Genomic DNA, 15,382 nt, shown 5'->3' on the forward strand with positions numbered 1-15,382 from the left:
GAATAGGGTGGGGTAGAGATAATTTTAAAGGTTGAGGAGAGGGATTTATTAACTTTTTTAAGTTAACAAAACTAATTCAAAGAGTCAGTAGATGAAATGTAAGAGGGTGACTTTGGGAAAGTATGACTAGTCAGTGGAGAGTAATCTATAATACTATGTTTGGAAGATGTCCAGGACCCAAAGTAGTAAATTTATTTTAGAATAAAGAAAGAATAAGTACAAGAAAACTAATTTTTTATATTAAGAGAGAGTAAATTTTATCAGTTGGAAAAAGCAAACTGAGAACTTGTCCTAAAGTATGTTAGCTGTATTCAAAGTTTTTATATAAATGAGATGATATATGAGCTTATTAAGAAACATGGAGAACAGTCTTTGTATATACTTTATGTCTTTGTGGTCATACCAGAATTACTTTTTAACTTGAAAGCCCTTGAGAGTTGCATCTGATGCAGTGATAGAATGGCAGCTCTGCCAAGAAAGGAGAAAAGATCAGTTTTGAAAACTACTGATTCAATCTGCATTTTCAAAATGTTAGTGACCTGATTTTTTAAAAAATAAGAGCAAAGATGTTGAGAAAACAACTTGTGGCAGAACCATCATGTATGGCTAAAATATAGGAACAAGACAAGGGATTAGACTGCTGAGTTGACAAGAATTGGGTTATGAAGGACTGGATTTTTAAAGATTTCATTCTGAAGGTATTTTGGAGCCACTAGTGCTAATTACATCAGATGTGTAGCAGTCAAAATCTCCTGTCAGAGCCAAGTGGGTTGCACATGCCTGTAATCTCAGCACTCTGGAATGTTGAAGCAGGGGAATTGCAAGTTCAAACCCAGCCCTGGCAATTTAGTGAGTTAATGAGACCATGTCTTAAAATTTTAAAAAGGGCTGGACATGTAGCTCAGTGAAGGCCTGGGTTCGATCCCCAACACCACCCCACATACACGTCTGTCAGTTTTCAGCTGTGAGTATGTGAATAACTAAATATTTGTTGATACTGAAGAACCAAAATGTACTTCAGGATAAAAAATTATTGAGGAAATCAATCTGCCAAAAAGTATTGTTGGAATGCATCTTAGAATGTACTATTGCAGAAAAATTTGGCTCCAGACCAGGACAGCATAGCAAAGGGGCATGCTGGAGGAAAAGCTGCTCTTGTCATGGCAGCCAGGAGTAGAGAGTGAGGGAGGAGTTGCGCCCCCAGTGACCCTCTCCTCTGACCATATCCCCTCCCCCCAGCATGGCAGCTATACTGCCCCATTATCCAATCACCTGCCAAACACACAAGGCTTTGGGGGTCATTTTAGAACTAAACCATGAAATCAGTCAAGTTCCTTCCTCATCTTTTTCTTTTTCTTTCTTTCTTTCTTTCTTTTTTTTTTTTTTAAGTCCATGTTAGTATTCTAGAATGGTGGGGTTTGCGGAAGTTGGTACAAATTTTAACATACTTTGATCATTTTAAATCCCATTACACCCTCTCCTTTTTCTCCCCTCTTCCTCTCATTTCCTTCTCTACAAAAAGTCTACCGCTTGGTTTCCTTTCATCTTTCCTTTACTTCCACCTGCCTTCTTTTCCTCATTTATTTTACATTTCTCATATAAAACATGCACTGGTTAGCTTCCTGAGTCTAACTTATTTTATTTATCATAATGGTTTCTAGTTCCATCTTTTTTCAAGAAGAAAGTATGATTTCATTTTTCTTTATGCTGAATTTCATGATTCTTGAAATCCAGGTTTGAACTTGCAGGTTTGAGAGGTACAGTACAATATATTGTTTACCCATCGGTTATCTGTAAAGTACCTTAAATTACCATTTTAGAACTTGAACAATTGTATTACTTTTTTGAGAAATAGAATATAAATTGTGGCTATTTCTTTTTCTGGGAATGCATAGAAATAGCAAATTTAAAAAGTAGTTTTCTGATATTTTTATTTTGGTTTTTCTTATTTTTTGAGATAAAATATTGTACTGTGAAATTTACCATTTTAACCATTTTAAAGTGTATGTTCCAGTGTTATTCACATTATGCTTTCACATTATTGTGCAATCACCGCTACCACCCATCTCTGAAACTTTATCATTTTCTGAAACATTCTGTATGTGTTAATAATATAACATCTCTTTTGTCCCCAGCACTCGGCAGTCACCATTTTACATTATCAGTATTATTTTGGCTACTCTAGGTACCTCATTTAAACAACATACATATTTGTTCTTTGTTATTGGCTTCTTTTTTTCTCAGTATCAGGGAACTAAACTCAGGACCTTGTGCTTGAGAGGCAGGTATGGCACCACTGAGCTAAATCCATGGCTGTTATCCGCTTCTTAACCAGGGTCATCCATATTGTAGCATGTGTCTGAATTTTCTTCCTTTTAAGGTTGAATATTTCATTGTATTCTGTATACTACTTTCTGTTTTTTTGTTTGTTTGTTTTTGTTTTTGGTACCAGGGATTGAACTTGAGACCTTGTGCTTGCAAGGCAGGAGCCAGAACCACTGAGCTAAATCCCTGGCTGTATACTACTTTCTATTCATCTCTTCATCTTTTCATGGGCACTTGGGTTGCCTTTACTGATTGTTGTGAATAATGCTGCTTGAAATGGGTGTAAAATATCTGTTCAAGTTCCTGCTTTTGTTCTTTTGAATATCTACCTAGAAGTGGAATTGCTGTATTATATGGTAGTTCTAGCTCTTAGGTTTTTTAGGGAATTGCCATACTGTTTTCCATACTGACTACCATTTTACACTCCCTCTAGCAAGACTTAGGGAGCTAGTTTTTCCACATTATCACCAATATTTGTTTTCTGGTTTTTTTAAAATAGTCATCCTTTCAAGACTGAATTTTAATTTTTTTTGCTTTTTTTTAATGTATTATGGTCTTTAGTAGGACTATAATTTAAAAATTATACTTTTATTAATGTTCTTATTCTTAAAATATTTTATTCCTTGTTTTATTATGTTTTTGTTCAGTAGCTTTTTGGGGTGCTCTTCTCTCTAGTTTAATTTTTCCATGTATGTCTGTGTTCTTTAAGATAAGAATACTAAGAAAAATATGAGGAAAAATGTATTATGAATTTAGCCGGGTGTACTTCCAAAACTGCCATACAGATTCAATATGATCCCTATTGAAATCCCCACAGTATATTTCACAGAACTAGAGAAAATAATCCAAAAATTCATTTGGAACCAGAAGAGACCTAGAATAGCAAAAGCACTTCTAGACAACAGAGACATGACAGGGGTATCACAATCCCCAACTTGAAACTATCCTACAAAGCCACTGTGATTAAAAACAGCATGGTAGTGGCAAAGAAACAGACCTGAGGATCAGTGGAATAGATTAGAAGATGCAGAAACAACTTGACATACTCAGCTACCTCATCTTTGACAAAGGAGCCAACCATCCTCACTGGAGGAAAGAAAGCCTCTTTAATAAATGGTGTTAGAAAAACAGGATTTCAACTTGCCAAAGATTAAAGAATTTAGCCAGGTGTGGTGGTGCTTGCCTGCAATCCCTGTACTCAGGAGGCTGAAGCAGGAGGATTGCCACAAGGTCAAGGCCAGCCTGGGTTACGTAGTGAGTTGAAGGCCAGTCTGAATTACAGAGTGAAACCCTGTCTCAAAAACAGCAATAGACCCCAGAAGGAAGCTCCCCCGCCGCCATCCCACACTCCTAGGGCAGAGAAGGTGAGCTGCATGGGCACCAGAAGCACCCCCCCCACCACCACCGTGGAAATGAGAAGACATGTAAACAAGCCTCAAAAACAGACTTCTGGATCACTTACAGCAACCCCAAAGGGAAACGAGATGGAACAATCTAATACTCAACCACCTGGACTCTCTGAACTGGCAACAAAAGAGAATCTGAGAAAAATGAAACCAGAAATAATTACTCAGATAACAGCGAAGATTGTGCTCATAGTGCAAGACATGATTAATAAATCTAGAGAGGACACAGATAAAAAAATAGAGGATCTGAGGGACATGATGGAATCCCAAAATAGGAAACAAATGGAATACATAAAACAGATGCAAACAGATTTCCAAGAGATTAAAAACTCCATCAAAAGTCTGCGCAGCAGAATGAACCAATGTGAGGATAGAATTTCAGATATAGAAGATAAGATTGCAGTTAGTGACCAGGAAAAGAAAAATTGCTTTAAAATTTTAAGGGAACATGAGAAATCAATCCAGCACCTGTTAGACGATGTGAAGAAGAATAACATAAGACTGATTGGAGTCAATGAAGAAACAGGAGAGAGTGAAGATAACATAAAAAAACTATTCACAGAAGTGATGGCAGAAAACTTCCCAAGCAGGGGAAAAGAACTTGACATACAGATAAGTAAGGCATATCAGACTCCAGCTACCCTCGATCAGAAAAATCTACACATAGGCATATAATAGTTAGGATTCCAGAAATCCACCAGAGGAACAAAATTCTACAAGCAGTGAGAGAAAAGAAACAAATCACATACAAAGGAAAGCCCATCAGAATCACAGCAGACTTCTCAATGCAAACCCTCAAGGCAAGAAGAGCTTGGAGTGACATATTCCAAGCCCTCAAGGAAAACAGCCTCCAACTCAGATTGATATACCCTGCAAAACTATCCTTCAAAATTGATGGAGAAATAAGATACTTTGATGATAAAGAGCACCTCAGGAACTTCATGAATACCAAACCAGCACTCCAAAAAATTTTAGACAGTACCCTAGGAAAAGACAGTGAGCATCACAACCCCAGGAAACCCAGCAGAATGAATCCATTGGATGTGACAAATTAAACCCAAAGGGGGAGAATCCAATAAAAAGAAAAAGTCATGACAAGGCTTTTAAAACTTTTGACTTCATCTCCCTAATGAATGTATAATTCAGTCTTGTTATTGTACTGATTAGTATCTTTCTGATTCTAGAGTTGCACACCTTTCCTTCTGCTATACTGGCTATTTATCATCTTCTTATGTCTACATTTTAATTGGGTTGTCTATTAATGAGCTGTAACAGTTCTTTATATATTCTGGTCATAGGTTATAAGCATTGTAAATATGGTCTGTTTAAGGACTACTTTTCATTTTAACGATGTCATTTAAAGTTCTAAATTTTGATGGAATCTCATTTATCAATTTTTTCTTTTATACATCATGTCTTTTGTATACTAGGTAGTTCTTGCCTACCCTGAATTCATAAACATTTTCCCTTATAATTTCTTCTTAAAGTTTTATACTTTTAGGCTTTCATATTTAGGTTCATAGATCCCTTCAAGTTATTTTCATGTATAGAAATAAAGGGTCGAGGTTAACTTTTTATATACGGATACCAGGTGTTCTAGTGCCATTTGCTGAAAACACTATCTCTTCCTTGGCTCTTGAATTGAGTTTATGTTCTATAAAATGCTAATGTTAAATAATCTTTCAAAACTCAGTGGACCATATATGTGTAGTTCTATTTCTAGATTCTCTGTTTTATTCAAATAATCTATATATCTTTCCTTACACCAACACTGCCTTGATTACTGTAGCTTTAGAAGAAGTCTTAAAATTAGGTACTAAACATCTTCCAACACTGTTTTTTTTCCTTTTACTTTTCTAGGTTCTTTGTACTCCTACATAACTTTTAAATTTCAATATCCAATTCTTCATTTATAGCAAGTATACACAGACCTGAATTTTTAGATATACTTTGTGTTTTCTAATCCTGCTAAATTCAAATAGAAGTTCTAGGGGCTCCTAGAGATTTCTTAGTATTTTCTCTGTAGATGATCATTTCATCTACATTTAAAGATTTTACTTCTACCTTGCCAATCCTATCCTAATTGTGTCATTTTATTGCCAAACTATTTTGGTTTGGGCCTAGATTTCAAAGTTTAATGGACAGATAAAGAGTAAGCATATCTGCCCTAGTTCCCCACCTTAAGGAGAAAGCATTGTATCTTCTCCATTCATATAAGGCGTTCTCGTGGGAAGTATGGAGTACACATGTCTTTGATCTGTTGAGAAGGTTCTGTTCTACTTCTAGTCTCCTGATAGCTTTTACCATGAACAGTTGTAGAATTTAGTCTGATACTTTTTCTCCAACTAGTGACAGGATCATATGGCTTTTTCCTTTCCTTTGTTGAAATGATGACTTTTAGGAGTGGATCTTCCAAAGCTGAACCAACATTGCCATCTCTATAACAAAACCACTTTCTACATCCTGCCAGATCTGACTTCTAATAGTTTGTTTTGTTAAACAAATTTCTATCTATGTTCATACTTTTTTCTTCTATTATCTTTATCCAGTCTTCGTATTAGCACAATGTTGATTTCCTAAAATGAGGGGAGAAGTGTTCCTTCTTTTTTCTGCTTTAATAGTTTGATATAATTTATCAGTTAAAATGTATATGAGCCTGCTCTTGTCATATAGGTAGGTTTTCAAGCTAGGAATATACTTTCTTTAATAGGTACTATTCAAATTGTATATTTCCTCCAGAGTTAGTTTCATTAATTTGTCTTCCAAGGTACTTCTTAGAAGTTGTCAAATTTATTTCAAAACAGATTTTTGAAATATGCTTTCTATATCCTTTTAGATTCTGTAGAATCTGTGGTAATGTCTCCTAGATCTTGATATTGCAATTTTAAAAATGTATAATTGATATTGTGTAATAGGAAGAAAAGGTCTAAAGGAGCAGGGGAAGTGGGAGGGGTAGGGGAAAGGAAAGAAGGGAAAAGAAAAAATATGAGAAAAGGAAAAAAATGGAAACAAAATATTTGCAAATAGGGAAGGGTGCGTGGAGGGGGTGAGGGGAGGGCAAGGGAAGGTGAAAATAATAAAACCAAGATACTCATGTAATGGTACAAGATCCCAATGATGAATGTAACTGTATTTTATACCTAAAATGTACCAATAAACTTAATGCAAAAAAACCCTAATAACAACAACAAAAAAACCTCACCCCCCAAAAGTAACAATTTAAGCTCTCTGGTAGAAGATGTACAACTTTAGGCTTAATACAGCCCTTCCTCCCACCTAAATAAATTTTTTTCCTTTTGTTTCTTATCTCAGCTTCCATTATCATATTCTTAGGACACTACAGAAATTTTCTGGCTTAGAAATCAGTTACTATAACACAATTAAGATTAATTTTAATGTCTGGACAGATTGAGAACCTTAAATATATAGCTTAGTTTTAAATCAAAGAAACATTTTGCCAATAGTCTGCCCAGTCTTTATAACTACAATAAAAATTTTATATATATATATATGTATATATGTAGTTTTGTGGGTTTTTTGGTACCGGGGATCAGACTCGGGACCTGGCACTTGCAAGGCAGGTGGAGGAAACACTGAGCTAAATCCCTGGCCCTATATTATTACTGTTTTTAACACTAGATTTTACTTATGTTCTAGAGCTATAGTAGCCACTAAATTTTCAGATTTTCATTTGTGCTAGCTACATTTCAAGTACTTGTTAGTGGCAATTAGCTAGTGATTGCCATATTAGACATTTCTGATATAGACTTTTTGGTCTGATTATCTAACTTCAAAGTTTGAATCTTCTCTTATTCTCCTTTCTGTTTTGATATTCTCTCTTCTGTCCCTCAGGATCCTATAAAATTCATTTTGTATTTTTTAAGAAAGTCTAATCTATTTATGAAACATCTTCAGAATTGTTAAACCTTTACAGTTTGTTTTAAGGGGAGATTTTGTAGAAATTGTATGTATTTTAAGGGTAGAAGAGGAATTCTTAACTGATGTGTGTTGAGAATGTGCTAAAGGGTGAGATCCTAAAGGTATGAGTAAAGAAACAGTGGCTCTGGCACTTAGAATAGGAAAATGTTTCTGTTTTGTTTAAAGTAAATGCAGATAAACCTAAGACAGTTGGGAGACTCTGGTGAGTCATAATCATTACCTTTTATAATAACCCTGCTATTTATATTCTGATTGGCTCAGAAACTGTATAATCTACAATTAGAGAAATGCTGAATTAAAAAGTTGAGGTTACTATACCTGAAAAGTTATTTTATATATGCTATGAATGTACAATTTGAAAGTAATTTTTAATTTTTCTCACCAAATTGTCAAAAACTTAACAGACAAGAAGTTTATGTTCTTAAACTCATTAATTTTAATTTTTTCCCCTCAAAAATCTGATTTCCAAGTCATAATTAGGAATTGTACATTCCTGGTAGTTTAGTTTTAAACACTGTTATCCTAATATTTTTTTACAGAATATGGAACTTTGTGCACTGAATGAGAATGTTAAAATTATATGGCAACAGAAATAGAGTATTAAAATTTGATAAACTTGTAAAATATAAATCAGAGCCTTGTAAGTTTCCTGGTGATCAAAGAGCCAGTTTTGTGTTTGTGTTTGTGTGCAGGGGTACATTGTCTTCATTGGTAGTTCAGTAACTGGCTTAGGAGATGCATCTAAGCTGGTCAAGGCAGTGCTGTCTATTTTGTATGCACTTCTCATTTGGTAGCTGCTTTTACTAACAAGTTAGATTGCAGTATAAGGGATGTAGACCAAAGCAGAGATTAAGATGCATGTTAAATTGTTACTTAATACTTGTAAAAAAAAGATTAGGTTTACATTTTAATATTTTTAATTATATAAAGGTCTTTAAAAGTTACTTAATAAAGAATTGCTGCCTTTATTCTATTTGGTTTCATGTGTATATAATTCTCTTAAATTTTGTACTAGTGATTTTATGTTACATTAGAAACAAACCAAATATTTATTGTTTCATCTTATAAATATTAAACTGGCCACAAAAATGAGTTTCTTTTATTAAGATTGATAGGACAGAGATGTGAGAATGAATGTAAGCTTGAAGTAAAAATTGTTTAAAAATTTTTTTCCTAAGAAGAAAGGCTGTGTTGTTTGGTGATAGCCAGGGACTGACTGAGTGTTTTGGCTGTATTCTGAATTCTGCCACTGACTCACTGTGTTTTTTGGCAAGTAACTTACCCTCCCTGAAACAAGTTCTTGATTCTTTACTTCTCTGCTTGTAAAGCTAGCATAATAATATTGTACTGACCTCAGATGGGTTGTGTAATAGTTTCCCACTTTTGAACTCCTCAACATAAAAATAGTGTGAATTTTCAGTGCCTTGCTTTTTAAAATAAATCTTTCTAAATCATTCTCTCTCTATTAGGTAAGTACATTAGAGAAGCAATTTAAATGTAAAACAAAAACCTTACTGTCATGTTTAAAACATAGCCAAACTTGATGATACCCTGTGAAGTATGAATGATTATTTTATTCTTTATTGTAGTGTCAGAACAAAGAAGAATTTATAGAAAGAATTCAAGGATTGGATTTTGATACAAAAGCTGCAGTTGCTGCACATATTCAAGAGGTAATAACCTGTATAAATTTTTTTTTTTTTTTTGGTGCCAGGGATCGAACTCAGATCCTTCCGCTTGCACAGCAGGCGGCGAAACCACTGAGCCAAATCCCTGGTCCCAACCTGTATAAATTTTTATGTACTTTTTATGAAGCTTGTAATGAGTGTACCTATATATTTCCTAGAATACTTTGTCATAGGATAAACAGAACAAATCAAGATCAAATATAAACAAACCCTATTTTTGTACAAATTGTCTTATTTTTGGACCTAGCTCCTTAAATGAATCATCTTATAGATGACACATTGCTAACTATAGATGTACTGTGGCCTTTATGAGGATATAGGGGAAAAGTGTTATTGAAGAATGAAATATATGTGTTTGTTAGACAGCACAGAATGAATCATATAATAAATGGAAGCAACATAAAGTGGAACACTGCTTATAATTTAAAACTGTGGAGGCTTAGAATAAGCTTATGTCATTTCTGTGATTCTCTTTTAAATGAAGACATAAAAAATTTTATTATAGGTAGTACTTGAATTATAAATTCATTGATAATTTATAATATACATGTGAAACTTTGGACATAATGTACAGTGTCAAAGAAGAGTCAATATATTTGTTAAGATTTATTTTTAAAGTTGCTATTTCTCCATCTTTTGTAAAGACTTTTTAGATTACAGTATAGTATATTAAACTACAGGTTGCTTAGAAAAGAAGGAGAAAGAAGGAGAATGAAATTTTTTAATAGTGAAGATTGGTAGTATTTAAAATATTCTTAATTTATATTACAAGTAGTTAAAATTCATAGAATTGGGCCAGGGATTTAGCTCAGTGCTGCTGCGCCTGCCTCACAAGTGCAAGGTCCTAAGTTCTATTCCTGTACCAAAAAAAATCATAGAATTCACAACTCAGCTATTCCCCTACTGGGTTCCTGAGAGACATAAAGATATCATTTTATAGTACAGGTGCATATCCATGTTTATAGCAGCACAATTCATAATAGTTACATCTTGGAAGTGACCTGTATATCCATCAACATATGAATGGATAAAGAAAAAGTGGTATTTATACACAATGGAGTACTACTCTGCTGTAAAAAAGGATAAATTTGAGTCATTTGTAGGAAAATGGGTGCACCTTGAGATCATAATGTTAAATGAAGTGAATCAAACACAGGAGGTTAAATACTGCATGATATGAGAAACTCAAAGTATAAATAAGTTAAAGAACAAAATAAAAGATAGATAAAAGGAAACAAGGAGATAGATTTTTTGCAGTTGAGAAGGAGACCAAGAGAAGAAAAAGAAGAAAGGAAGGGAAGGGGATTTAAAAAGAATTTGGGTATGTCGGATACATGTACCAAATATGTACAATGAAAGTAGTCATTATGTATCACAAACAAGTACTAATTTAAAGAAATTCATAGAAGCTAGATTTTTCAGTAACATTGTTTTCAATAATAAGCATCTTGGTACTTTAAAAGTGTGTGTGTGTGTGTGTGTGTGTGTGGGTGGGTGGGTGTTTATACTTCATTTTGAATAAATGCTAAGTATTGTAAGTTGATGAACTTGTACCATCCTTGAAACTGTTAGTTTTGCTATTTGTTGTAAAAGTTAAAGCAAAGTACCAGAATCATAGCAAGAAATGGAAAGCAGCAAGTAAGTATTTTATTTATGTAACTTTTTCATTCTTTTAAAAATACTTACATTGAGAATAATTTCTCCTAAGGTTCTGTGATTATGTCACCTTCAAAATCTCCAAAGATTTAGCTATTCAAGTGAAATGCAATAACATATTCTACAGGATTACAACTTTGCTTTTGAGTTGTTACAATACAGTTTCAACAGTACTTCTGTAGACTTCATAATAGCTTTTCATTTTATTTTATGTATTTGCGCTAATACAGTACTAAAATGAAGGCAGTTTTTAAATATCAGCCATGTTTTAGTTGTTTATTTTGCTTGCTTTTCTAAAGGTAACCCATAATCAAGAGAATGTGTTTGATCTGCAGTGGATGGAAGTGACAGATATGTCTCAGGAGGATATAGAACCCCTCTTGAAAAATATGGCATTGCATCTAAAAAGACTTATAGATGAGAGAGATGAACATTCAGAGGTTTGTAAATTTCTTTCAGTATATTATAAGACTTTGCATTCTAAGAAAAGAAAATAGTAGTGTGAGAAGTTTTCGCAAATTGATAACTCTGTTTCTTAGGAATCAGTAAGAAAGTGCAGTCATCCATTGGTATATGTAGAGGAGTGGGTCTACGACCTTTTTTGGAGGAAACTAAAATCCTTGAATGCTTAAGACTCATACATAAAATGATGTGTTGTTTATGTATAACTTATATAATCTTCACATATCCTCCTATTGATTTTGTCATCTCTAGATTACTAAATACAATGTAAATGTTATGTAAATAGTTGTTATACTGTATTGTTTAGGGAATGATGACAAGATAAAGTCTGTACATGGTTCAGTATCAGCACAGTGTTTTTCCCTGAATATTGTCTATCCACAGTTGTTTGAATCTATGTAGGTAGAACCCATATGGAGGGCTAGCTGTACTTTTTTGGAGAGAGAACATAATAACCAAAAAGTGAATATAAGAACACCAAATTGCTAGTAAACAGATTGCAATTAGATACTCTTTTCTCCCTTCCTTTTAAAATAGTATTATTCTGATTTACTTCTGTGTGTTTTTCAAGTCATCTCCACAGCTCTGGCAACAGCATAGAAGCATCAAACTGAAAATATAGGTGATGTAGGTGGAAAAATTATTGCTTTGAAGCATAAGAATTTGCTTAAGGTTAATTTCTTAGTTTTATTACCACATTTTGAAGCTGGAAAAATAAGTATTAATAAAAGGAGAATAACAGGTGTTCTGAATTAAATGTCTCACAAAGAGTTCAAATTTTTGTAGTGTAATGAGGTGTGATTTTAAAGAGAATTATTATGAACTCCTTAAAATAGAATTTTGCTGTTTAAAAAGAATAATATAGCACTGAATTATTTCTCTGCACCCTGAAAGCAATTTATAATTTTAGAGCAGTCTAGACTTAAGTGATGAGTAATATTTTCTTAATAGTAGACCAAAGTGCAAGTTGGAAGGATCAGGGGAAGCCTATGAAATTAGTTCTTTAATGACATTTCATTTTAATGACATTTCCTCTCAGATTATTTTGAAAAATGTATGAGAAGCTTGAGCTAATGAAGCTACTACTGTCAGTAAAGAAAAGTAAAAAAATGTCTAAATATTAGGATTAGAGGTCCCATTTGACCCAGCTATTTCCCTACTGGGTATCTTCCCAAAAGAATTAAAAGAATCATACCACAGTGATATATGTGCACCCATGTTCATAGTAGCACAATTTGTAATAGCTAAAACTTGGAAGCAGCCCAGTTGCCCATCAACTGGAGACTGGATAAAGAAAATGTGTTTTTTTAATAAAATGGAATACTACTCAGCCATAAAGAATGAGAAACTAGAGAAATGTATAGGTAAATAGATACACATTGAGGTGATACTCTTAAGTGAAATAAATAGAACAAACATATAAATACTGAATAATTTTTCTGGTGTGAGAAATTGAGAGTGTATATAAGGATCAAAAGGCATAATAGATAATGTGAAATTGGAAAAAAAGGTCCAAAGGGGAAGGGGAAATTGGAGGGATTGAGGAAAAGAAAGAAGGGAATGGAATTAATATGAGAAAATGAAAAAATGGAAACAAAGTGTTTGTAAATAGAGAGGGGTGGAGAGGTTGAAAGAAGGGCAAGGGAATGGGGAAAAAATGAGAACCAAGATAGATTATGTAAAGGTACAAATTTCCAATGATGAATGTCATTATATTGTATACTTAAAATGTACCAATAAAATTAATTTTTTAAGTGCCTGAATAATTTTTAATGGTAAATGTATCTGGATACTGTTAACTCTTATTTTTATTTTATTAGTACATGTTTATAGTACATGAAGTTGGGGAGTAGGTACATGTACATAACACAGCTTAGTTTTTAATGTTAACCTTTTTTGGGGGGGTACAGGGTTCAAACTTGGGACCTTGTGCTTGCGAGGCAGGCGCCGGAACCACTGAGCTAAATCCCCAGCCCTAATGTTAACTCTTAATATCAATTTTATCTTTTTAAAATTTTACTTTTGCAGCACATAGTTCTTTTGTGCTTTATTTACTGACATTAAGAGGCTCTTGATATCTCCATTTTACCACCATTTAAGTTCAACTGTATCCATCTTGTACTTTATTGAGTTTTCTGACTTGTCATTTGCTTAATTAAATATTTTTGAGCACCTCTTTTTTTGTTCAGTACTATGTGAAATACTACGAGAAAATGAGAAATACAAAGGTGTAAGAAAGATTGTAGTTCATTAAGAAAAACTGCATTGTTTGTAAGTGAAAATACGACCTTCATGTATAATTAGGAGTTAAATTTAGTGCATGAATCAAATATTTATTAAATACTACCAGTTAATTATTAGAGTCAGTAAATGTTGGAGTGTTTGGGACAGTGGAAAAATATTTACATAACAAATATAAGGAGGTGGACATAGAACACAAGTATGGACATAGAAACTACCTTTTTAAAAGTAACAGAAGAGAATGGTGGTTTTTGTTGTTTTTTACTAGATAGAATAAAATTTATGTGTATATCTTTGAAGAACAAGGAGAAATAAGCCAGTAGGAAAAAAGAAATTTTAAATGTTTCAGTAAGGAATATATGTTGGGAGCAAAAAATGCATAAGAACAGAGGATTTTTGTTTCTTGGGTAAATTAGGGAACAGATCATTTTTGGAAGTGAGGAGGGTAGCTGGCAATTGGAGTGGAAGAGAAACATACTTACAGAAGTATTTATAGGAGAATTTGATAGAAAAATCAAGGTTTCAATAAAAAGATTGATGAATATGAAGTTTTATTGGAAACAGATGGCAAGATCCAGTGTAGGGCTGTGTAATTTTTTTTAAAGATCTCTATCACCTTAGAATAGGAATAGAGAAAACTGATGTTAGATCATTAAAATAGTGTTAGAGACAAACTTGAATTTTAATTCCTGCTGTACTATTTATTATTGGTTGTGTGACTTTGGTTATTTAATCCTATAAGTTTCCTCATTTGTAAAATACACATAATAAATCTGTTGTACATTACAGTACTGGATGACATCTTGAGACTCCCCTCACTCGAAATTGTGTGTGTGTGTGTGTGTGTGTGTGTGTGTGTGTGTGTAAATGATCCACTGAATAGAATTAACCTAGAAATAATTTCTTTGGGCAAGATGGCAAGAGTTCAGTGATGAAAGGTTAAAGTATAGGTATGAGGACATGGGAGCAGTGATAGTAAAGGAGGCATGCCACAGAAGAAGAATTGACTCCTTTGCTGGAGAAGCCTGCATATATTGGAAAGAGACAATGGACATGGAGTTTTACAGAGAAGACAATCCGTGAAGTTGCCTAAGGATTAACATGCATGGTGAGATCTTTGAAAGCAGTAGTTGCAGGCAAGAAGGCAAGCTAGACCTTGATAAAGGTGCTGAAATATATCCCAAGAGTAATGATTCAGTGAGGGTTGATAGACTTGATGATGAGAAATAAGGATGGTGATTTCCTAGTCCTGAGGTAGTAACTCCAGTCATTGCACTTGCAATAATAGAACAGTTGAAATTGCTTTAAAAGATCATTTCTATTTGCCCACCAAGTTTGAAAGGCAAGCTGAGAAATTAGTTTGGAATAAGAGAGTTTACCAATACAGAAAAAGAAAACTAGGTAACTGATTATGTGAGGTAGATGTGGGTTAAATAGCTCTCAAAGCTGGGTGTGGTGGTGCACACCTGTAATCCCAGTACTCGGGAGGCTGAGGCAGGAGGATTTCTGGGAGTTCAAGGCCATCCTGGGCTACCCAGTGAGTTCAAGGCCAGCCTGAACTATATAGCTCAAAAAACCAAAAAAGAAAAAGCTCTTAAAGTTCAAATTTAGGAAAAGGGATGTGTGTGCCACCTGGAGTGGTCTCTGGAGAGAAAATAAAGAAAT

The 15,382-nt window shown here is 33.8% G+C and overlaps 1 protein-coding gene across 10 annotated transcripts in view; it reads left to right on the plus strand.

The window, feature by feature from the left end:
* The window catches only part of Ccdc88a (coiled-coil and HOOK domain protein 88A), a 144,289-nt gene that overhangs the window by 44,252 nt on the left and 84,655 nt on the right, over positions 1-15,382 (plus strand). For all 10 annotated transcript variants that reach the window (XM_004867264.4, XM_021246335.2, XM_021246327.2 and 7 more), the window contains exons 6-7: positions 9,260-9,343; positions 11,314-11,454. In XM_004867264.4, the coding sequence (XP_004867321.1) occupies positions 9,260-9,343; positions 11,314-11,454 (225 nt within the window). The remainder of the gene's footprint in view (positions 1-9,259; positions 9,344-11,313; positions 11,455-15,382) is intronic.

Source organism: Heterocephalus glaber, unplaced genomic scaffold (assembly GCF_053883595.1).
Source record: "Heterocephalus glaber isolate CG9 unplaced genomic scaffold, H.glaber_assembly_v1.0 deba00001457, whole genome shotgun sequence".
Taxonomy (NCBI): domain Eukaryota; kingdom Metazoa; phylum Chordata; class Mammalia; order Rodentia; family Bathyergidae; genus Heterocephalus; species Heterocephalus glaber.